Here is a 23,076-nt window from a genome sequence, read left to right as displayed (position 1 = left end):
AGGTTCACAGTCTCTGGTATGTAAACGTTGCCACTGGGAACGGCAAGCTATCCCTCAGCACTCGTATAAAATTTGACTCCTCTCTCTCTCTGCTTTCCCTCCTCTCTGTAACCGATAGATCACTGTGGATTAGACGGCTAACCAAACTCGCTGCTGAGTTCCTCTTTTCCTTTTCTTTCAAGCATATCAAAGCAGTCAGAGGTTCATCTTTGCCAGTTTTTACTCAGAAATCCTATGATTCAGAGAAATGTTGATATATAGGAAAGATTTCCTGATCTTTGATTGAATATGTCAATTCCTTGTGTGTGCATTTATGGGTCATTCAAATGAATTCTGTCTGTGTATAAATGTTTGAAAAAGCTGTTTTTTTAATGGATGTTGCTGAATACTGGTTAGTTTTTAGTGGACCCGTCTAATACTTTTTGCAAAAGACCAACTAAAATGTGTGCAAAATAGCCAAGAGGTGGAACTGGGATGTGGCTTTTAATGTGTTTTTACAATTATTCCTCCATATATCAACAAATTTATTTTATTTCCCCCCCTCACTTCTACAGCGCAGTCAGTCAGACTGAATGGAGAGTGGACATCACTTTACAAATCTTGCAACATTTTTTGAACTGGATTTAAGTCTGGACTTTGACTAGGCCATTATGCTTTGACGAAAATCCTTCCATATGTGCTTTGGCTGCATGTTTAGGATCACGTTGTCTTGCTAAAGATTAACTTTAACTCCAGTCTCGATTCGTTTGCTGTCTAGCTCTGTCCATCATTGCATCAACTCAGACCACCCTTGCTGTCCATGCTGAAGGAAAGCTTAAACAAGTGGAAACATGGTGGCAGAATGGTGGAGATTTTGACCTCTGCAGCTCCTCCAGAGTAACCATGGTTAGATTAAAAAACATCAGAGGCCAGTTTGCTGCGGCAGATGGCCGCTCACACTGAGCCTGGTTCTGCTGGAGCACGGGTGTCAAAGTGGTTCCAGAAAGGGCCGTGTGGCTGCAGGTCTTCTTTCCAACCAAGCAATAGCACACCAGACTCCAGTCATCTCATCACGTGAGTCCAATCTGAACATGATGACTTGATGAGATGACTGAAGTCTGGTGTGCTATTGCTTGGTTGGAAAGAAGACCTGCAGCCACACAGTCCTTTCTGGAACCACTTTGACACCCCTGTGCTGGAGGTTTCCTCCTGTTAAAAGGGAGTTTTTCCTCTCCACTGTCACTACAAGCATGCTTAGTGCGAGGGATTGCCTTTGAGTAAATGAGTCGATGCAATCAACTAGTTTTCCTTAGAAAACGTTGAACCAGTTTGACTGTATGATCTGGTGAACTGTAAAGTACCTTGAGATGACGTGTTGTGAATTGGCGCTATAGAAATAAACTGAACTGAATTGAATTGTTTTCATTAACCCCCTTTTGTGGTGTCTGATTAATGTTGCAAGTTATCTCTCCTTAAAAATTACTTGAGCTAATGCTAGCTAACTATGTGTAGGTTAGTTTTAGCAATTCATCCCAGCTAGCTGCCAAAGGAAATTAGATAAATAACTTGGGAGCTTCTTGTAGAAGCGTAAGACAACTGAAAGTGGGTTTTTTTTTTTTTTTTTTCATTTGTATTGCTTTGTTTTTCTGTTTTCTTCAGTGGCATTCATTTGGCTGGTATCCATTAGTTAATAACGACCATTTTTAGCCAACTATAATGCTTGATACAAGTAAGCCAGGGGGAAACTAAAAGTCCTGCCAGCTGCCAGGGGAATTTGCCTGCAGTTATGAGTTGCATGGCAAATTTTAAACCATGTAAATGGTTAAAGGAAGAAAATATTTCTCTTTAATATTAAAGTTAATTAACTTTAACTTTCACATAAAAGACAAAACATAAAAAAATGAAAATAATTTTAAAATGCGTACTATTTTGGCTTATTTCACAAATTTGAATTCATACTTTTACTAAAAAAAATTAATGCAAATTTCCCTGTTAATATGTCCTGAAACCTTTGTTATGCAGCCCTTTATTTATGTTATTAAAAATATTTAGATTGAATGCTGCTTTAGACCACATTCAACTCAGGAGATCTATGCCTTAAAATTCATTTTCCACCCAAATCAAAAGTATGCTTTTAATTTCAATGAACTTTCCCTATTATTATTTATTATTGTTTCTTTATTCATTCAAAATATTTTATTATTTTTTTTGACATCAGTTCACTGCTTTTGTCAACTTTAAAATGTATGACTTTTTTATGTCCAAACAGAGGATATAACTGTTAGTTTTAACATGTTTGACTCTTTGTCACATGGTAAATGAAAAAATAAAGAATTCTTAAAATTAGATCAACATGCATTGATGCTATGACATTGGAAGGAAGTTGTAGTTTAGGGTAGTTTTTCAAACAGATTGGAAAGCCTGTGTTGAACTCTTTGGCTCCATCTAGTGGCAGGAAAAGGAAGGAAATAATTCAAATTGTCTTTTGGAAAGCTGTTTTAAAATCATTTTAGACTTAGGATTTTTAAGGAATAATAACAGTAAAAAAAAAAAACAAAAAAAAAACTGTTTGTATGATACATTTTTTTTTTTTTAAATGAATCAAGTAATTTGTAGCATTTTCTTGAACCTCACATCCTCTAGACTCTTTCTCCCTGACTGGAATTCCCTGCCTGCTTGTGTTGCTCCCCCTGTTGTTCATTAATATCAGCCAGCATCTCCTTTACCCCTTGCAAGCCCCCCTCTGCTTCCCTCTCTGCTGCACACTGGGACATTACCATTTGGTGAGACTAACTGGCTTTAGTAAGGGGGGACGGCGGGGGTCCAGTAGGGGGGTATCTCTGCTCAGCGTCGACTGCATAGCAGTTGTGCTTGATCTCTTTGTTATCCGTCAACGCCCATGTGTCACTGCTGTAGTAAAAGAGGACACTTGCCCAATCTTTGCAGGTAGAGCCTTTTGACCTTGTAAAAATCTATAACACACACCTTATGTGGTTGTCTGACTGCATGAAAAGCTGCTCTCATGCTCTTTGCAGTGAGCAACTAGTCTGACATTGAGTAGTAAAGATTTTAAAGGTATTGCCAGTAGCTTGGAGAAGAAAAATGAAATCAGTGAAGGTTATCAAGTGTCTCTTATAATTATTTCATGTAGGCTGCAGTACTCTCATGTGGATAGCAGGTGTCGCCACCAAGCAAATAAAAGCTGCAAAGAAGCACCAACATTGGAAAATCATTAGGTTGATTCCGATATCTGGATGGTTAAAAGAAAATAGAGTAAAAGTCATAATATTTCAATAAATTGGGCCTCTTTTTTAATTAAACAACATCTACTAACCTGCATTTTACTGGTACTGTCAATAGAGTTTATCTCATAATGTTTTTCATTAAACCTAAAAACAATCAGGCTTTTTTTTCTCCCTTTTGTATCTCGATGATCAGAATTTAGTGGTATTTTTTTAATAATTCAGGTGCTAAAACCTCTACCTTTGTAATTCTCTCTCTTTGCAGTATAAAATAGGATAGACACCCATGGGAGGTTTTCTGCTGATGGTGCCTGTGAGTACCTGTCTTTTTGGTCTACCAAATTTACTACCTACTCCAAGGCCTGATCCCTTTAATAGTAGTACTATTGGAATACCGGGTAGTACCTGTCTGACAACATGAAGTAGGCTAAGAAATCTTCATTGCCCCAAGCTGAAGTAATTTAAGAAGAAATGAAAAAAGGTCAATGGCATCCATCAGTTTGGGACTCTGGATTCCACAATAAAACCATTATTCATAAAAACATAAACTTGTCTCAGGGGATTACTCAAATAATGCCCCAAAGACTCATTCAGGAGTCACAGAAGATCTAAGAATAGCCAGTCAACAGCAGACCTTAAATTTACAAAGTTGGACTTTTTGTTTCAATAGCAAGGAGAGACTGGGCAAAGATGGCCTAGATGGGGGTGTTATGTCCAGTTTACCTGCTGACTCCACAAAACAACCATTGTCAAAAATCACTTTAACTTTTAGGAAAGCATGTAGGTGGTTTTGGCTTTTGACATGTGTGTCCTGTTAGAGCTAATATAGTGCATGGTGGTGATGGTCTGGGGCTTCGTCACTGCTTTAGGAACTGGGCAACTCGACAATGTCCCTTGCAAGACAAAATGTTGCTATTTGCAATAATAATCCAAAGCACAACAGCAAGTCCCATTTTAATGGCTCCAAAATGACGTTTTTGTAGTGAGCCAGTCAGAGTACAGACTTGAATGTGGTTCTGCAGCTTTAAACAAGGTGATTTTTAAAAACAAATCAATGTAGCTGAATGAAAACAAATCCTCAATGAAAAGTAAGCAGAAATTTTAGGTGGATCTAGACCATATTTACCATGAGGCCAAGTTTGGGGCGAGCGGGTTTTCATGGGGGAACAGAAAATTGTGAAACAAAATACATGGCAATACTTTATCATTTAAAATATGAAAAGATAAATAGAATTCGATGCTGTTAAAATTGAAAATTAGAATTTTTTTGTTTAGAAATGTTAATTTTATTGACCTAAAATGAACAAAAACCATTACCATGGAAAAAAAGAAACAGAAAAATATAGTTTCTAAATAAAAATATATACTAAAAGATCAGATAAAGCTACTCTTTGGAATATTAGCATAACATCATGAATTATTCAGGAACATTTTTATTTGGAATGGCAATTAACAGTTTTAATCAAATCAAAATGTAAACTTAAACTTGAACTGGTTTTTCTAATGACCCTGCCCCCTGTGGCCAAAACACAGAACTGCAGCACTTTTCGCTCATTCTTGGAGCTCCGACATTTTTTTTTTCCACCTTACCCAGAGTTGCCATCAGGCATCCAGCTCAATCCACAGAATCCATCTTAAATATAACGCTTCGATTGTTTGCCAGGGAAACAACGTTCAGGGAAAGTAGGTTACAGGCTTATAGACGTATCGGCGCGGAAGGACTGAGGCGTCAGTCTGCTCATCAAATTATGTTTTAGTTGTAAAGGGTCAAATAAAAAGGCTTCTGAAAAGAAATGTTCCATTGAAAACCTACGTAGTGTCTCTTTAAGTAAAAACTGATAAATTAAGCTGTTACAAATTAGAGTTGTGTTTTTTTTTTCAACTTCAATTTCAGAATAACATTTAGGAAATAAAATGATTGTATCTAAAAATAACTGAAACTATCACCTTCATTTTTAAATCATAATTAACACAAAATTGTAAAGAAAAAAAATCTAAATTAATCAGTTACTCTGTCTGCTCCAACAAATATCATCATTAGAATGTTTTTTTTTATCTGTATTATGTCTTCAGTACAGGGGCACTGGCCCTTGTTGGCCCCTATCTAGAACCACCCATGTTTAGGGGCAGTACCTTTTTCACTAATGGTTGGTTAGGATAGCTTTTTTTCTGTTTGATAAATTATTATTTGAACACTGCATATCTCTTTACACATAAGATAAAATACAATAAAATAAAAAAAAAGAAATATGTAATAGGGGAAATCTTTTTCACAGCCTTATATTATTATTAATATAAAAATTTGCTGTAAATAATATATATATTTGCTTTTTTATGATTTGTGGTAATAATTTGTTGCATGTATTTATATAACATGTCCAAATGGTGATCAGAACCAAAATAAATAGTAACATTTTAGAAATGATCACATATTTAAATTTCTCTGCAACATTTTTTAGTTGTTTTTGTAGTTTTTCTCATTTTTTACCAGTTTTATTCAGGCTGGGACAATTTGTACCGACCTTAAATGATTTCACGATGATTATATTATTTTTTTTTGTCATAATCACTCTTAATGAAATTATTTCCACTTATAACCGCAGTAAATTCTAATCACCTGACAAATGTGGGTTAAAGTAACTTTGATTTCATTAGATGTGAGTCGGCCTCAATGGGAATGAGAAAAATAATCCTGTAATACATAGTTTTTTTTAGATAAAATATATTTTAACTACTAAGATATAACCAAGTGTCCTTTTTTTCTAAATGCTTTGTTTTTAGTATGAAATGGGGGTACAATAATAAACCGGCGATGGGTAAATTTAAGTTTCTCTAAGGCATACATAGAGAAGATTATCGTAAAATGCCTTTTAAATTGTGTTTTTTTTTTTTTAAAGCAAAAGCAAAGCATCGTATAAAGAAGGCATGGTTGGTACCCAGCTTTATCCCCTTAAGAAGTCAGGTTAGGAATGGCGAGGTCCAAATACCTGGTAGTACCTGTCTGACAACATGAAGTAGGCAAAGAAATCTTAATTGCCCCAAGCTGAAGTAATTTAAGAGGAAATGAAAAAAGGTCAATGGCATCCATCAGTTTGGGATTCCACAATAAAACCATTATTCAGGTCCAAATGAGCATCAGATCAAAGATATGTCGCATGAAAGCTTTAAAATAAGAAAATTACATTTAAAATTGATTACAAATTAGACTTGCTGTTGCCATACTTGAGCCAATGGGAAAGGAAATGAAACCAGTGACACAGTACCATCATATGGCCCCCCTTTGTCATTCAAATAACCTCATGAATATTTCAGCTCTCTGATCTGAGGCGGCGAAGGGCTGGGACAGGCTTGAGAGGGTCCTAATCTTCGGCGTGAAGTGGTTTTAGTCAGAGAAATGACTTATGTGTCATTTCACCCGCTATTCAGCTTTTCTTTTAGCCTTTCTGTCCTTGAAGGAGGGGCACTGAGTGTGCTTTTTTCTGTTCTTAAAGAAATCACAACAGAGCTGAGTGTAATCACAAATGTCAGGCCCCTCAGAGTCACCTTTCCTTTGGGGGTCAGCCTGTTTGTTTGTTTTCTGGTTGCAGTTTATAGCCTTAATGCAGCCCATGAGCCATCTGACTGGGTGAAAGGTAAACACTAATGAGGCAAGAGGAGGAAATGCTTGTAACCTGCCAATGCACCCTGAATAGAAAACACAGGAAATGAAGGTGGGCCCCTTTTCTTTCCTCCTTTGAAGTGGCCCTGGAGCCCATTAGGTGCTTGACAGATCACTCCGCGTCAGAACCCCATCCCATAATGCGGGTTCTGTGCGTTAATGATATGCAGCGTGGCCCCTTTAAGAGCCCTAATGTCCTTTTTTGAGAATGAGCCTGGACTTGGAGCTCTGACCATAATCATCCGGGGGTGGGGGGCAAACACATGCCCTTATCTACCGATGGAATGCAACAACTGCGCTGAAGGGGGGGGAGAGGCATGGGTGGGCTGGCTGAAACCCCCTTTCCAGACCCCTGCACGGCTTCTGTACCCCCCCTTACATCGCCACCTCCTCATTCACCATACTCCACCTCCAAGCGACGCGCCGGGCTCCTGAGAGGCAGCTCCGACTACAGAAGTGAGCTAGACAGCGAGAGACATTCAGAAGATAGAGGAGAGGGAGGGAGCAGAGGGAGAGGGAGAGAGTCAGGGACAGGCAGTGCTGAAAAGGAGAGCACAAAGAGAAGGAAAGTGGAGCAGGGGAGGGGAACAGGAGGCTGGGAGAAGGGAGAGGGAAAGACAAAAGAAGGAGAGGGGAGACGAAGCGGAGGGGACTGAGCAAATGGCTGCGGAGGAGACGGCGGGGGGAGCCAGGAAAGCCACCAAGAGCAAACTGTTTGAGTTCCTGGTCCATGGAGTGGTGAGTGGCGCTGTCTTGTCATTCCTGTGAAGGGGAGAGCTGGGCTTTGGCATGCGTCTGCGCGCGCGCGCCGCGCGTGCATCCGCGTGTTTGCGCGCGCGGATGAATCGGCAGCAGCGGTGTGAGCGCGTGAGAGATAGCTGGGTTAAAGCTGGCCATGTGAAGGTTATTTCCAGCCCCATTCGGAGCTGTCAGGAGATAGATGGATGGAGAGAAGTGGAGCAGCGTGAATGGAGGATGTGGAGCTGCCACACGTGCACGTGAAAAATGATAGAAATAAAGAAAGAAAACAGCCAGCTTCTCTGCCCTTTGGCTAGCAGAGAAACACACAGCTTTACTGGGATTCAGAGACCCCGAGAGAGATGGAGAGGGAGGGTGGGATCCTTCCATCAGGCATGGCTGCTGCTGCTGCTGCTGGTCCATGGAAGGATTTGAACCTGTAAGGTCACCAGTGGACAGATGTGTTGGAGATGGAGCCACAGCTGAGAAACCAGGCAGAACAATAAGCCTATTCATGTAAAACTAGCATGAAATGTCAAGTCCAGTGTTGCTCATGTGGTTAGAGGTTAAACAACTGTTACCATAAACCTCCCAGCAGCACATGGACTGGAGAGGCTGTTTGTTTTGGGATCTGTTATAACTTCTCAATATTTACCTCCAAAAACATAACAGTAAATCAGCCTTTCTGTGCTTTATGTGCAGGTGACCTCTAATCTCCTGTCCCTTAGTTAATTTAAACAACAGATGTGATTTCTGTGGATTACATGATACAATCGGAGCGTTCTGTGCTTTATTGCCTAATTGGCTAATTACTTATTGCATTAATTGGATAATAGTGGTAAAAAGGTCACTACTAAACAAATACAGCAGTTTGTCTTTGAATAAAAGAATAAAAGTTTCTACAAAAAATAGATCATTACACAGTAAACTGTAATTTTTTATACTTATTAATCAAGTTGAAAGATGTGGGAAAATGATTTGAATCATTTAACTTAAACGTTTTTGCTTTTTGTAAATTAAATGATGATGAAAATAATTTTCATTCCTGATGATCTTCAGATTATCAAATAAATGTGGATATCAGTGAAGAAAAAAATGAATAAATATATAATCAGCTGATATAAAAAAAAAAAGTCTAAATAATGATCCTCCCCCAGACACAATTAACTGGCATCGCTTATCTTGGCAGAAACAGCAACCATCAAGCATTTGTGCAGGAATTTGCCTTCTCTCATTTGCAGAAGTGCTTTTTCAAGTATGGATTATTTTAGAGGAATAATATTGGTCTAATAATGAGAATTTAAAGGGTCTTAGATTCATATCTCAACATAATTAACTGATTCCAGTGTTTTAGTTTATTAAAAAAACAAGAATCTTTGTCCATATTTCAATTTTATCAGTTACCAGACAGATAACATTCTTTTCCTATTTTTTTTATGTCATTATGGGACAACTTGAGGTCTGCATGTTTTATTGGAGTAAAAACAAAATCCATCCGCTGGTGTCAACCAACATATACTGCCAGCTGCATGTTTTACAGTACATTTGACTTTTTATTTGTTGTAATGCAGGCTAAATAACCATGTGAGAAAATTTATCATTCCTGCGATATAAACAAATATAAGTCCCCTTTATACAGGGGTACATTACCCATTTGAAAGTATTGAAATCCTTGCAGCACCTAGTAAGCTTGAAAGCACGAGCTATTGAAAATAAAAATATTTTTATTTTCGCTGCTGTGTTAAAATATTTGACATTCTATTAAAGATATGCATTGAACAACATTTTTTTTTGCAATCTATAACTAAGAAGTAAACAATTAAAAAAAGTTGTTGTGCTAAATGCTAAAGCTTGGCCATTATTAATTGTTTTTGTATCTTCAGTGGAAAACAGAGCAGTGTTCTTATCTTAGGCCTTTGTATTGTTCATTTAAAATTTTTTAAATGCTAAAGCTAGCCTTTATATGTGAACGGGGATGGTCCTTTTTTGGTCCTTTTTTATTTCTGGCCTTTATTTAACTTGCTTTAGCTAACAATGTCTTTGATTTGGTCCCTGCAAATTTATTGATTTTGGTTTTCTGTCCCATATTCCCCTTATAATTGGTTTAATGAGCAATAATTTCAGAGAAAAAATGGCCAAAACCTGTAAAGACACTAAAATATGCATTCATTTTATTGTGTTTTTTTTTAATATAATTTCCTGATAACATCATTGTTTTTTTGATACAGAATATATGTTGGTTACTATAAAATAAATAAATCAGGCTTGCTAATAGTCTATCATCACAGTTGCGTAAATGAGACCTAAATCATTCAAACACTCAAAGCAAAACGTTTTTACTTTTCAAATTTTAATATTTAGTGATTTCTGTGTAGTATAAAATGTATACCGCATTATGTTATCAAGTAAATACAACAATAATGCAAATTTGTGTTTTACTTTTTCAGTATTGTACTGATCTAAAGACCTTGACGCAATTAAATGTGTATTTTAAGTAATGATTTGAGCTTTCAGATGTGATTTGGTCTCGTCAACTAAAGTGGTCAGAGCAGACGTGATGACATGCAGTCTCGACTTGTGCAACCAATTTTAGATCGGCTAAATTTTAATCTATGTTGATGTAAACTTTAGCAACATCAGCTCGATTTATGCACTGAAACTAGAAGAGGCATTATTATATATTTGAAAACGGCAGTCATTAAAGTGGTTTTGGGGGCTGATGCTTGCAGACACACTTTAGGAAACAATGACCCAGGTGATGGATGGGCCAGATGAGCTCGTCCTCTCAACAGACCAATTAACCTTGATGAAGCTCTGGCTGCTCTTAGTCAAATATTTCTCTCTCGTTATTTTACTCCCATGCCTGCATCCCTCCCATTCATTCTCTTCTGCCTCCTACTTTCAATCTGAAGATGGAAAATACTTGTTATAATAGTTGCAGGAGGTCCTTTTGGCTTCAGCTTGTGGAAAGCCATGACGTCTTACTTCCTTTCATGGGTGAAATGAGCAAGAAAGACGCTTTTTGATGCAGGAAAACACAAATATAGATGTTTTTTGCATTTGTAAATATAGAGCTTTATAGTTTCAGCTTTGTGTGTTGTGGAGCTCCAACAGGATTTGACCAAGGTTTGGTGTAATGGCTCATGGGTAGGCTCTCCTATTCTGCCTCTCTCATTATCTTCCATACCTCCCAGCTGTGTCTGGCTCTGGTGGTTAGTTAGGGCCAGGTTGGAAAAAAAAAAAGAAATCCTTTCCGGCTCTTCATAAGAAACCCAGATAAGCCAAAACATAAAAAGAAACTCTGTTGCTGTGTTTTCAGATACATTCTGCACATTTTTTGCATCAGACATCAACTTAGACCGGAGTTTTCTAAGACTTAAAGGAATAATATACCATCTCAGCTACCAATATGTTTTTTTAACCAAGCAAATTAGTTTGGAATGAGATATCAGCATAATACCAAACATGGTGGCTTTGACAGAAATTTAGTCTGTAGAAAAGAAAAAAGAAATGTATCCACTTCACTTTCCAAGCACAAGCTTTTGGTTACCTTGAATAATCCACAATACTCAAAAGACCTTGCCATGATCAGTCTTCACTGAAATGATTTTCTACCAAAGAAATTCCTATTCAGGCTGAACTATGCAGTTTAATTTAGCTGTTTCTGATTCATTCAGCATTCACATGTTTTTTTTTTATTAAATTAAATTCAGTTTATTTATATAGCACCAATTCACAACACAGGTCATCTCAAGGCACTTTACAATTCAACCAGATCATCCAGTCAAATCGATTCAAAGTTTTCTATCTAAGGAAAACCAGTTGATTGCATGGACTCATTGACTCAAATGCAATCCCTCAGAGGAAAAACTTACTTTTAACAGGAAGAAACCTCCAGCAGAACCAACACAGAAATTTAAATGTTATGAGCCCATAAACATTGTTTTTAAAGGATAGGAACAATCATTTGCATCTTTACACACGGGATTGTACATTTTCTGTACTTATTTAGTGTTTTATCAAGTCCAAGGACATTAAATCACTGTACGGTTGTGTAAATAAAAAACGTCTTATAGCTTAATTTTGTTCTCTTATTTAATCCAGCCTATCAGTTAATTAATAACTGGATGGGAATTCATCATGAAATGTCATTTAAGGTAATAATGAACTGAAAAAAATGGTTAAATAGCATGTTGATTCAAACTATCAGTTGTTTTTTTAAAGGTTACTCCTAAAAGTAAATCTCATTTCTTTAAATGGCTACTCTTTCCAGGCACCAGTATAGGGCGAGGTTATATCCATGGTTGGGAAAACTAGTCTGGCCTCCAAACTAATCCCTATCCCAAAACTCGCACTTCTGCCCTTACATACTTCAATACCCACTGAAGGGTTCCCCGTAATGTCTGCCTATTCTCCAGAGCAGTCCTTTGCGCCCCCATGCACCATTTATCCAGACTTCGGTCAGCAGTCCATCTAAGTAGACCTGGAGGAAGTGTATTACCCAGCATTCATTGTTGCTTGTCATGTTTTACTCAAAATAGCATAAATATTGTAATGATCAAGCTCCTACTGTGGCGATTGGGTTTTGATAAAATTCCTTTCAAATAATCTAATCACCCTTTTATTGACATTAATGGTCATTTTTAGAACATGTAATTAACTTAAATAACTTTAGATGTGCTAAATCAAAAAATCCTTAAACTAGAAAAACTCTTTGAGAGCACAAACCTTTGCCAAGCAGAACATTTTGCCCCATATTTTAACTTACACCATTAGCTAAAACTCGCACATGATCTGGTTCATTACGACATTTAAATAAATTATTCCTTGCCATGAGGCTTTCCTCTGGTAAAAATGTCCTTCAAATCCTTTCATAAGTTCATAAGTAAGGCAATACGTGTGACTGCAGCCTTTGGTGTCTGTTCTGCTCTCACTTTCTTCATGCACTCTTCACTCTGCTTCCTTCCATCATCAGCAGATGGAGACATCGAGCGAGGCATGGTTACCCTGTCTTGTGTTCTTTTATCTTCAGTATAATACTTCTAGAGTTTTATAGTCCGATGCTGAAGCTGTCAATGCCGTCAATAATGTTAGAATATCTTAAAGGTATAGTGAAGGAATTACAGCAACTTTTGAATGGACCCAACCTCTCCAATTTAAAAAAATAAATGCACATGCACACTCATGTTATTAGTTATTATTTGGATGATCCACCCAGAAAAGGAACATCCTCCACTATACCTTTAAAAAAAATGTAGTGTAATATGAATCATTACTAAAACATAATGGATTATTCCTTGGCTCCCCAAACATGACTGTTAGGTTTATTGGCTTCTCTAAATTCTCCTTAGGTGTGCGTGAATGGTTGTCTGTCCTGTTTGTCTCTGTGTTGCCCTGCGATGGACTGCCGACCTGTCCAGGGTGTACCGCACCAGCAATCCTCGCGACCCCACTTGGGATAAGCGTAACAGAAAATGGAAGGATTGATGGATTGTTCCTTGACATGAGGCGCACCTCTTGCAAAAATTGCATGGAAATCCGTTGATAACTTATCATTTAAACCTGCTAACAGACAAACACAACTGAAAACTAACCCCTTGGCGGAGGTAAATATGCAAAGCCATACCTCAACATTTAATTTACTTCTTCAAGTTAACTCTTATATTTAAATGTATCACATTTTCCTCACCTTCCAAAGTTAAATAAAATATGTAGAACATATACTGAATAATAAATATAGGATTTCTGAATTAATCAGTCACTAAAGTTGCTCTTTGTAACGGTTATTAAAAATGATCTTTTTTTGAAAAAACACTCTGAGAAACGGTAATCCTCAATATTACCCAGTTTAAACTGAATGGCCCATTTCACCAAAGGGTAGAGAAACCCAGTCTAACATATCATACTAGATATGTTTGAATTTTGTCAATCCATAAGGGCCCCTATATTTTTTGTCTTTCTTCCAAAAAATCTTGTCCTGGATGCACAGTTGATCACCACTAAAGATTATTGCATTTCAAATTCACAATTGGTTCACATGCTCTACAATGACAGTCTAATTTGATCCTCTTGATCAAATATTTATTGCTACAAACAGAAAGGAGTGAAACCTTCTTTAAACTGGACTTTGAGTGTTTTTTGGAGTTAATTCACCTCTAAAAAAACTTAAAAACAAACATGTCTAAAGACTACTGATTTCAAAATGTGTTGATTTTTTCTTTTCCGTAGCCTTTCGATTCAACTCCACATATATTCTATACTTTAATGTGTATTTTTTCTAACCCTCTCTCCCATATGTCTTGTAAACCATTACATTTCTGGTTTGAATCATAATTTTGTTTACTTGTAATTAAAACAAAAACAGCTCCAGTGCCTGGGGCGAAAATATGTTTTTTAGGTGTAATTATGAAACAATTAATTTATTATACTGTAATAATGTGAATAGCTAATCATTAAGATTGAAAATACGGACAGGATGCAGAGAGGCAAGTACTTGCTTTGTCAGTTGTCAATGCCTGAAGTCTGTGCACTAAAACTCTTATCCACACTCAACCAACTGAACACTCCTTAGATAGGGCTGGGTAAAAAAAAATCGATTTTGAATCGATTCCTTTACAGTTTTGCAAAATTGATGTCTAGGGAAAGAGATCGATTAATTTTATAGTGACGCGCGTGAGCAGAAAGATGCACTCAAGATGACTTCAAGCCAGACAGCTGCAGATATCACCAATAGGTCGACTGAAGACATTAACAAATGGGGGCTGACCAGCAAACACCCTGTAGTTACAGACAATGCTGCAAATATGGTTTGTGCAGTGAAGATAATGCAGCTCATGAATGTCTGCTGTGTCCCCGCTGTGTCACGTCTGCTCGCTCGAGTGAGGCTTCACTTTTTCACTTTTCACAAACAAGTTTGCACTTTTGAGACAGTTTTGCTCACACCTCAAGTTTAAACTGTCCGGTTTACATGTTTGCACTTTGTGTTTAATGTGACAGGAAAAAAATAAAATACATGAGTATTTGGAAACACAGTTGAACCTCTTTCATTATTGTAAAAACAGATCGAATCGAAATTAATCGATTTAGAACTCTATGAATCAAAAATACCGAAATACCTGGCCCTATTGTTTGAGGGACGTAGGGTTAAGTGCAAACATTACGACATAACCCTAACCAACCAACACTGATCTAGATGGGAAAACGTGGGCAAGAAATATCTAAAGAAAGATTTCTTAATGTTTTTATTGACTTATGAGACGACAGTGTCTCTTAATGGACCAGCTGGATGAGTCCGAAGCTGAGCCAGTGATGTACAACCAACCTAAACTAGTTGGGCATTAATGAAGGTGGCCTTAAAATTAAGTTTGTACAACTTAAAACCTACGGCTAGTTTCAGAAGAGACATTCTTCAAGGAGAAAGTCTGCATCTTTTAACAAGACAGTAATTGATATGCAGGACAACGCTCAATTAAATAAATCAAAGTACCTCTATACACAGCAGAGCAAGTGAAGACCTTAAAGATTTCTATCTTCTAGTTGTGCACTTGCATCATTAAAAGATTCTGAGTTCATAAAAGAAACCCATGATCAGCTCACAATGCTAAAAAGGTCTTTGTTTACCTGAGTCTATCTGCAGAATGCTACTGGGCAGCGTGTTAGAAAATCTATAGAGTTCTGTGTGTTTGGCAAGTTACAGGTGACAAAAGTAAATGGTCCATATAAAGAGGATGAGCTGGACGTACACTGGAAGGATTTTTTTAAGTGTTGGACCTTGCCTTAGGTACCATATATGGTCAATAATTACAAAAAATAAAATAAAAGTGGTAAAAGCTGTAGAATAAACGGTAAAATACAACAATACATCAACTTTTATAAGATTGTTACGTGTTAGACGTTAAGTGTTTACCACATAAACTGTACCAGAGATTGTTATATAAAGAGACACATTAATGAATTTATCCATCTGGCCAATCAGGGGGGGATTTATTTAGATCCTGAGAAGCTCAATTAAATTCTCACTAATGTAGTCAAAATGTTTTTTAAAGTTCATTAGTGGTCAGCATTTTAAATATTTCTCTAGGAAGCGTTATAGTTTGATGAGTAGGGAGTTAAGGCGGGCGTTTTTATTATTTAAGATCATTATTGAATTTATTAGTATTTGATAGAGGTAACAAGGTAACAAATTAAAAGCTAAATTTGGCTCATCTTTAGACAGAAGTGGTTGCCAAGGCAGTAAATAGAAAAAAAAATCAATTAATTGCTTTTCTCATGGTTTTCAAGTGTTATGGTAAAAAGCAGATATGAGTTTAACCTCTGCATTAGTAAACATACAATCATTCTTTGAATATCATTGCGTAATTCGTTTTTTTTATGCACCCAAAAAATTTGTCAGGTGCAAAATATTTGCAAAAGGCTAAATAGAAAATAAAAGAATATTTATGTTTTATTTCTGTGGTATTTTTAATAGGTAACCAAGAGAAACTGTAGAACTATGTCCAAACACAGAGCCTGGTAGGTAGGGTTAAGCTGGGTTAAGTTTGGCCTCCCCAAATCCCCCCAGCCTTACTGAGATGCCAGCACACTTCTCAGATAGCCATCCACATGGCAGATTGGATCCCTGGCCGGCGAGCAGAGCTCCGCTCAGAGCATCGAAATCAGTGCAACAGGTCAGATTATAGAGCGGGGCCTTATTGTGTGCGCACTGTGGATTTCTATATCTGGTATCTGCTGGGCTCGGGTTCTCCTGACAACCAGCGATCAGCTGGAAGTTCAATCTAATGCCTGTTTCATTGTCGGATCTATGGAAGTAGATTCTAAAGCCTCAGAAAGGTGACAACACTGGAGCAGGACGAAGCTTGGCCATATGTTGTTTTATCCCCTTCTGTTTGGAAAGCCTCTCAGTTGCTATGACCCCCACCACCACCACCTTACATCCCCTTCCCCCCTTAGAGACTCCCAGAGTGACAGCCACGTCTGTTCGGACTTCTTATCTCATGTTATCTCTGTCTGGTCCATTTCAAGGGGCGTGCATTATGTCAGCCTTTATTATGCTGCCTGGTTTTGTTTTTAGCGGCATATATTCTATGAACATGTTTGAGTGATTTTAGTTGTCGAAAATGCTTTGTTTCCCCACTGTCTGCTTCTACTAGTGTGTTTTTGTTTGTTTTCTCTGTTTGGGGATAGTCTAAAGATCATTTTAGATGTGTGTATGTGCATACGGTGTTTCGTTTTAGAGGGAATAAATTCAGAGCCTTAAAAAACAGTGCTCTAAAATATATTAACTTGGTGATTTTTTTTTTTTTTTGGGATCTAGTAAAATTAATGGAAATGCTTAACAGTTGGATTGTAGCATGCCTTCTATCCCAGATGTGTTGTCTCTCTCAGGTTCAAGCTTGCTTGCAGGTGAATACGAATAAGTTAAAATTGAAGTTCTTGAGCATATTAAGAAGATTTAAATTTGAAGAAAATCTGGAGAATCAAGCAAGACAGAAAAACTATCTCAACTGTGAGGCACAGGGGTGGAAGGATTATGGTGTGGGATGGTCTTATAGACAGTAGATAATCAGCATTATGAGGGAAAAACTTCATACTTTCAATATCAATGGAATAGAAATACTTCTATTGCCCAAGAGTGGGAAAATTTGACAAAAAAAAAAAATTCAATAGATTTGAGGCTCAACCTACAAGTCGGGGTTAAAGCGTTTTAATTAAAGGGAAATTGGATGCAATCTGTGGTTAAACAGAAACAGCTGGAGTTCTGTGCTGGTTAACGTTGCCTGTATTTGCTGCACATTGCTTTGGTTTCAGACAATAAACCGAGGCGGAGGGGGCAGCTGTTGCCATGAGAATGACAGGAACAGGTGAGGGACCCAGCTGTTCCCAACCATTAGGGAATCTACATGGGAGACTCTGGCACCGTTTGCATTATTTGAGAGATGTTTGTGTGTTTGAAAGCAGTTTGTGTCGTGAAAGATCAAACGATGGCGTCAAAAACGAAGCGTTTGCAATTGTTCTTTAGTTTTCGTCAGTGTTTTGTCTTCTCAAAGAAGACAAACAAAACAAATCACTGCCTTTCCTTTTATTCTCAATGTGTTAGAATGCGTACAACACCACTGACAATATATGGTTTAAAAGTTGCCAAAACAATGATGTACAGCATGTTGCAAAAGCATCCAGACCCCCTTAACCTCTCAGGTTTGGTAAAATGCAAACAAAAACGTCAGGGAGTTTTATTAGAATTGTGCAAAAAAGTAAACATTACACAGAAACTGACAATTAAACAAAACATAACTAATCTAATAACGAAATGATACTTAAGGGGGATTTATAACAGCTGATAAACTCAGGAGTAGGGGTAACTAAACTAGTGATGGGTGGGGCCCAATGCATGGTACCTGGGATTCAGTGTCTAACGGTACCTAATTCTAGTACCATGCAAACATGATCTTAGACATTTTTCTTATTTAGCCGAAGTAGACGAAGATAATGATGCCTTATGTTGCTGGCTGCATACGACGAGCTGCTAACAGATGCTAAAGTGCCGAATGCAGGAGTTGTAGTCTGTCAATCTGAGGTCTGGTGAAAAATTTTGATTTAACCAGATGCTTCTTCAGATTTGAAGTGTTCCAGCTGCAAATGTTGCACCGATTGTAACCTCCGCTCCAGCTTTCCGTTAGCCATGCTTGCTTTGTTTAATGTATCAGAGGCTTTTTACATCATCCTGTGCATGGAATGCTGCGTTCATAACTAACATGAAACATCGACCTCTGTTCCACTTCCTGTCTGTCACAATTATTCCTTTAGGAATATGGTACCAGTTTATTTGACATGAATGGGTAGGCCTACTTGGCAGTATCAATCTGGTCAGTAAACACAAACCAACCACTGACTAAAAACAACACAGTACAGTTTCTTTTTTAGGGAGCAAATTTATGTAAATCTTTAATTGATTATAAAAAGCTACCTTAACTAAAGGAAATACTATTCCCTCCTCTCCAACTGGTAGTGATGATCAGCTACTTAGATGCTCTGATCCCTGGCTGCCCTCTATTGCCTGGGCTAGCCAGCAGGAACCATAGATGTTACATTAGAAATAAGTCGTAATCACAAGCAAGGTGAAAAGTGAATTTATTAAAGTGTATAAGTAAACTCAATGTACATAGATTAAATGTTTGAGAGGCTTTTTGCTGCCAATCTGCACTGGGTCAGGACCACAGCTGGAGTGTAGTCAGTAGGAGCCCAGCATTAATCAGTAAATAATGATTTAAAAACGTTAAAAACTAAACCAATGGAGTTTTTCTTTTTTTTTATTTGAAAATGTTTCGCTTCCCATCCAGAAAGCTTTTTCAATTCCAAATCTTTTGAGTGATGTGGAGTTCCAGGCTTTATGGCATTGCCCAACAGAAGCCTTTTTATGGCTTAGAAAACATGCAGATTGAGTTGAAACTGGTCCACCCCTTATTAATTGGAAGTCGTTAAGGTCGTTTAAAAAAAGAGAGTAATTCATAAAAATCAGTCCTCAAAAAAAGAGAAAAAGGTTGCACCCATTTTGATTTTTTTTATTTATTTATTTTCATCAACTTGTTTCTTGTCTTACTTGTGGTTATGACTAAATCATTTTTCTTTTTTAATTTTTTTCCCTTTACATTTTTGAACAGGTTTCTTTCTTGCAATATTAAATAAACAAACATTATGAATTGTGGCAAACAGGACTTGTCTCTGCAGCTACTTGACCAGACAAATATCTGGAATTCTTTAAAGCTTTTGTTCAGAAACTTAAATTTAGTGACCTGGATGAAAACAAAATGATACTACTGCCTGTAAAGTTCCACGAGACATTTTTGATTTTTCTCAAGATGTAAATTTTTAAATGAATCCCTGGTTTTTGACTGTTAAAATGATTCAAGCTGAACTTGTTTTATTGATGAAATATTATTTATTTTTTCAATATTCAGAATTCAAAGGATTTAAATACTTAAGTTTATTTTTTGATGCAGGGGAAGTTATTTTAATAAACCAGAAAAGGTTAAAGAGAATATCTTTAACTCTCTAACCCTTCCTCATGTTCTTCCCCACTCAGCGTCCTGGCATGCCGTCTGGAGCGAGGATGCCCCACCAAGGGGCTCCCATGGGACCCCCCGGCCCCCCATACGGAGGGAGTCCGGCGGTGCGGCCCGGCCTGCCCTCCCCAGTGATGGAGCCCAGTCGTAAGAGACCCGCCCCGTCCCAGCAGGTCCAGCAGCAGCAGCAGCAACAACAGCAGCAACAACAGCAGCAGCAGCAGGCCGTGCAGAATCGAGCCCGGAAGTGAGTCTGAACCCAATCCAGATTCAGCACTGCATGGCTTGCATACAGAATCACCTATATGTCTTCTTCTGTGGTATCTATAAGCATTTTAAGGCAACAATGGCTACGGTTTCACTGAAATTATAATCTAAAGGAATTTTAATAATATGAACCTCCTAGAAAAGAGCCTCCTGGGAACAGCATTATAGTTAAAGGCCCCACACACTGTTTAACAATCTCTAATGTTTAGTACGATATAATTCTCAATGATAAAAACAGTGTTGTCTGTTCTCTCTCCCAACATTTGGTCTCTTTTTAGCATGAAAATCCCAGATGAATTACTGCTTTCTGTTTTGCATTTTCCCTCTCTGTTGCATCTCGTTGCAATCTGACTAATCATTGATTCCTTTTAAAACTTCTTTAACGACAGCGTTCAGCAAGAATAGATTTGTTCTTTCTTTGAATGTCTGACATCACAGAATCTGGTTGTCTGCTGTGGTCTGGCTGTTGCACAGACTTCTCCTTTCTCCTGTCTGGACCTCAGACCTGTTCCCTTTCTGGCCACTAAACGACTGAAATTAGGTCTTTAATAAAGCAGAGCATCCATCACTCATTGTTGCTTTAGTTTTTAAAGGTGTTTCCATTTCAATTTCTAAAAAAAGTTGCAGAAAAATGTCCTAATAAGAGCAGCTTCAGATTATGTCCAATAAATGTGAGACCATAGAGCAGAGAGGAGATGAATGAGGCCTCCATGACCAGATGGCATTGTTAAAAAAAGTACTGAATGGAGATGAACAGGTTTAAATTAAAGCTGTGACAGTTTCAGGGTAGGTGACGTCATCTGTTTTATGAAAATTTATCAAAAAGATCATGAAACTTAAAATGTTTCTTTTTATACATTAAAGAGCTGCTGCATTTGGGAGCAGCCCAAAGTTTAACTGATGTTTCTAGCTGGAAATAAAGGGATGAAACTGGCCTTCAAATAGAAAAAAAATGTTTTGATGATTTAAAAGCCTACTCTATTCATTTCCATGTGGACAAAATGTTTTAAGGAGTTAAACATTTTGAAGAGAATAAAAGGTGTAAAAGGCAGAAGTCACATTTGAAGGTTTTGGTATTTGGATGGTTGAAATAACTGAAACATTTTCGATAAAATCTGCAGCTGAAGGAGCTCAGTGGTGTCAAAACAGTTTGAATAAGGTCCAAAAAAAGGAGATGGAGATAACAATGGGCAGCCTTGCTCATTGCAGGGGGCGTAGACTTAGCTTAAGCTTTTTCACACCGCTGATTTTGTCCAACCTGAGGTAGAAAAATCTAACTGATATGAAACCATGGCCTCTGTCTGCCCCGTTTCTGCATCCATTTCAGCCTTTGTTTCCATTTTGTCACTCCTTTTCCACTTCTTATTATCTTGCATCTTTTGCCTTGCCCTTGTTTGTTCTTGTTTTTGCTGCTATGCATGAACCTCTGAACTGTGTCTTTTTCTTAAATCCCACTCTTCCATCACATTGAGACGGCCTACGCACCTGAACATCTGAATTCCAGAAGCTTAAACAGACTCTATGAGATGAGTTTGTCAGGTGTGGTCATTAGAAAGGCGATCAATATGCACCGTTTCATTCTCTCACTATCTGTAGCCCCAATTGATCCACTTACAATTAAGCAGGCTTGTCGAACATTTCAGAGGAAATGTTGTTCTGTGTCTGAGCCTCAACCCCCAGAGCAGCCTGTCTGGCTGCCGAGTCTCTGATCGATGCGCCAATGTGACCCATCCAGGTGTCTTTGTGTCGCTTCTGCTCTCAGACAGTGTGCGTCTGCTGGCATGCAGGTTGGTTCCCCACCTCCATGGTGCAGCTCAGACCCCACGCTGCTGCCAGCTGAGGGCGGACCACCTGTGTTTACAATGTCACTGAGCCCTACACTCTGCAGCTAGAAGCTGCTGAATGCAGTATTTCAGACCAGTTGGCTTTATGGACTAAATATTGTGTCAGAAAATGTGGTGCTTTGATGTAAATTGGAAGGATTTACCTGAAATGGGTTCTGTAAATCCTCTGCCACCCTGGTTTACAGTTTGAAAGCCTCACCTTAAATCCTCAAAACCATTTTACCTTCTCATCGTGGTGTCTAAACACTTTTATTCAAGCTCAAAAACCCTCTCAGTCCATGACTTTACATCATAACCATTGACAGATGGGGTGAATGCTTATTGTCACGAGTTGACAATAGGCAACATAAGGATTTGAGCAAAATGTAAAAATTAACTGTGATGTTAGATGGTGGGGCAGAGCATCTCCAGAGTGGTTCCAAGGAAGGAAACCAAACAAAGGCTCACTAAGACAAATGAGCTGCAAAGTCCAATAGGCAAGGATTCATAGCTCATATGGCACTAAATATACTGGTTCTGACATTAAGGCCTCCTGGTTTACATTAGGCTATAGTCTGCTGATGAAGATTCCCAGTCATCCAGGTCATAGTCATTCCGTAAAAGTTCAAAAAATATCCACTGGACTTGGTTTCCAAGATTTGAGGACGTTTCGCCACCTACAGTCCAGTACTGACTTTGATCTCGCACTAAAAACGGCGAAATGAAAAGTGCAGGTGATCAACAGAGAAGGGTGGTCTGGTCCTGATTTACATTTCTAGTTCATCAGCTGTCTGACCAGGTATGTCTACCTCCTCCTCTTTTTGTTTTTTCTTGCAAGGCTAAACATGAGCATTTCAGTTGTGTTTTTATGGGTCCTTATGGATGTAGCATTAGCAACATTAGCAATTGGATTAATTTACGATTCCTGGTCTTTGACACAATCGGTAAAAAGTTACACAAGCAGCAACATTTATTGACCGCCTGCAGGTGAGTCCCAGGCTCTTAGGCTACATTCACACCGCAGCCTGAAGTGACCCAAATCCGATTTTTTTGCCCACATGCGACCTGGATCTGATCTTTTCATGGCAGTCTGAACGACACAGATCCGATTTTTTCCAATGTGACCCAGGCCACTTGGCTATGTGGTCCTGAATCAGATACGAATCTGATCTTTTCAAATGCGACCTTTGTCTGAACGGCCAGGTCGCATTCATCCGAGCTGAACGCCATTAATACCCGATAAAGGTCACTATTCTGCGTCTTGCTACACAGAAGCGGCAAGAAATCAACAACCATGGCAGATGATGATG

The 23,076-nt window shown here is 38.1% G+C and overlaps 1 protein-coding gene across 5 annotated transcripts in view; it reads left to right on the top strand.

Annotated features, from left to right (window-relative positions):
- Window positions 1-23,076, top strand: part of smarcd3 (SWI/SNF related, matrix associated, actin dependent regulator of chromatin, subfamily d, member 3) — a 65,609-nt gene that overhangs the window by 11,636 nt on the left and 30,897 nt on the right. For 2 of the 5 annotated variants that reach the window (XM_015375699.1, XM_015375698.1), the window contains exons 1-2: window positions 7,285-7,617; window positions 19,697-19,923. In XM_015375699.1, coding sequence (XP_015231185.1) covers window positions 7,540-7,617; window positions 19,697-19,923 — 305 coding nt within the window. In that variant the 5' untranslated portion in view covers window positions 7,285-7,539. Of the gene's footprint in view, window positions 1-7,284; window positions 7,618-19,696; window positions 19,924-23,076 lie in introns of those variants that run through there. The other 3 variants (XM_015375702.1, XM_015375701.1, XM_015375700.1) reach the window with 2 other exon arrangements.

The sequence above is a fragment of the Cyprinodon variegatus genome, unplaced genomic scaffold, assembly GCF_000732505.1.
Source record: "Cyprinodon variegatus isolate N-32 unplaced genomic scaffold, C_variegatus-1.0 Scaffold123, whole genome shotgun sequence".
Lineage (NCBI taxonomy): Eukaryota > Metazoa > Chordata > Actinopteri > Cyprinodontiformes > Cyprinodontidae > Cyprinodon > Cyprinodon variegatus.
Note: the sequence above shows the minus strand (reverse complement) of the source record. Positions and strands in the feature narration are given on the sequence as shown.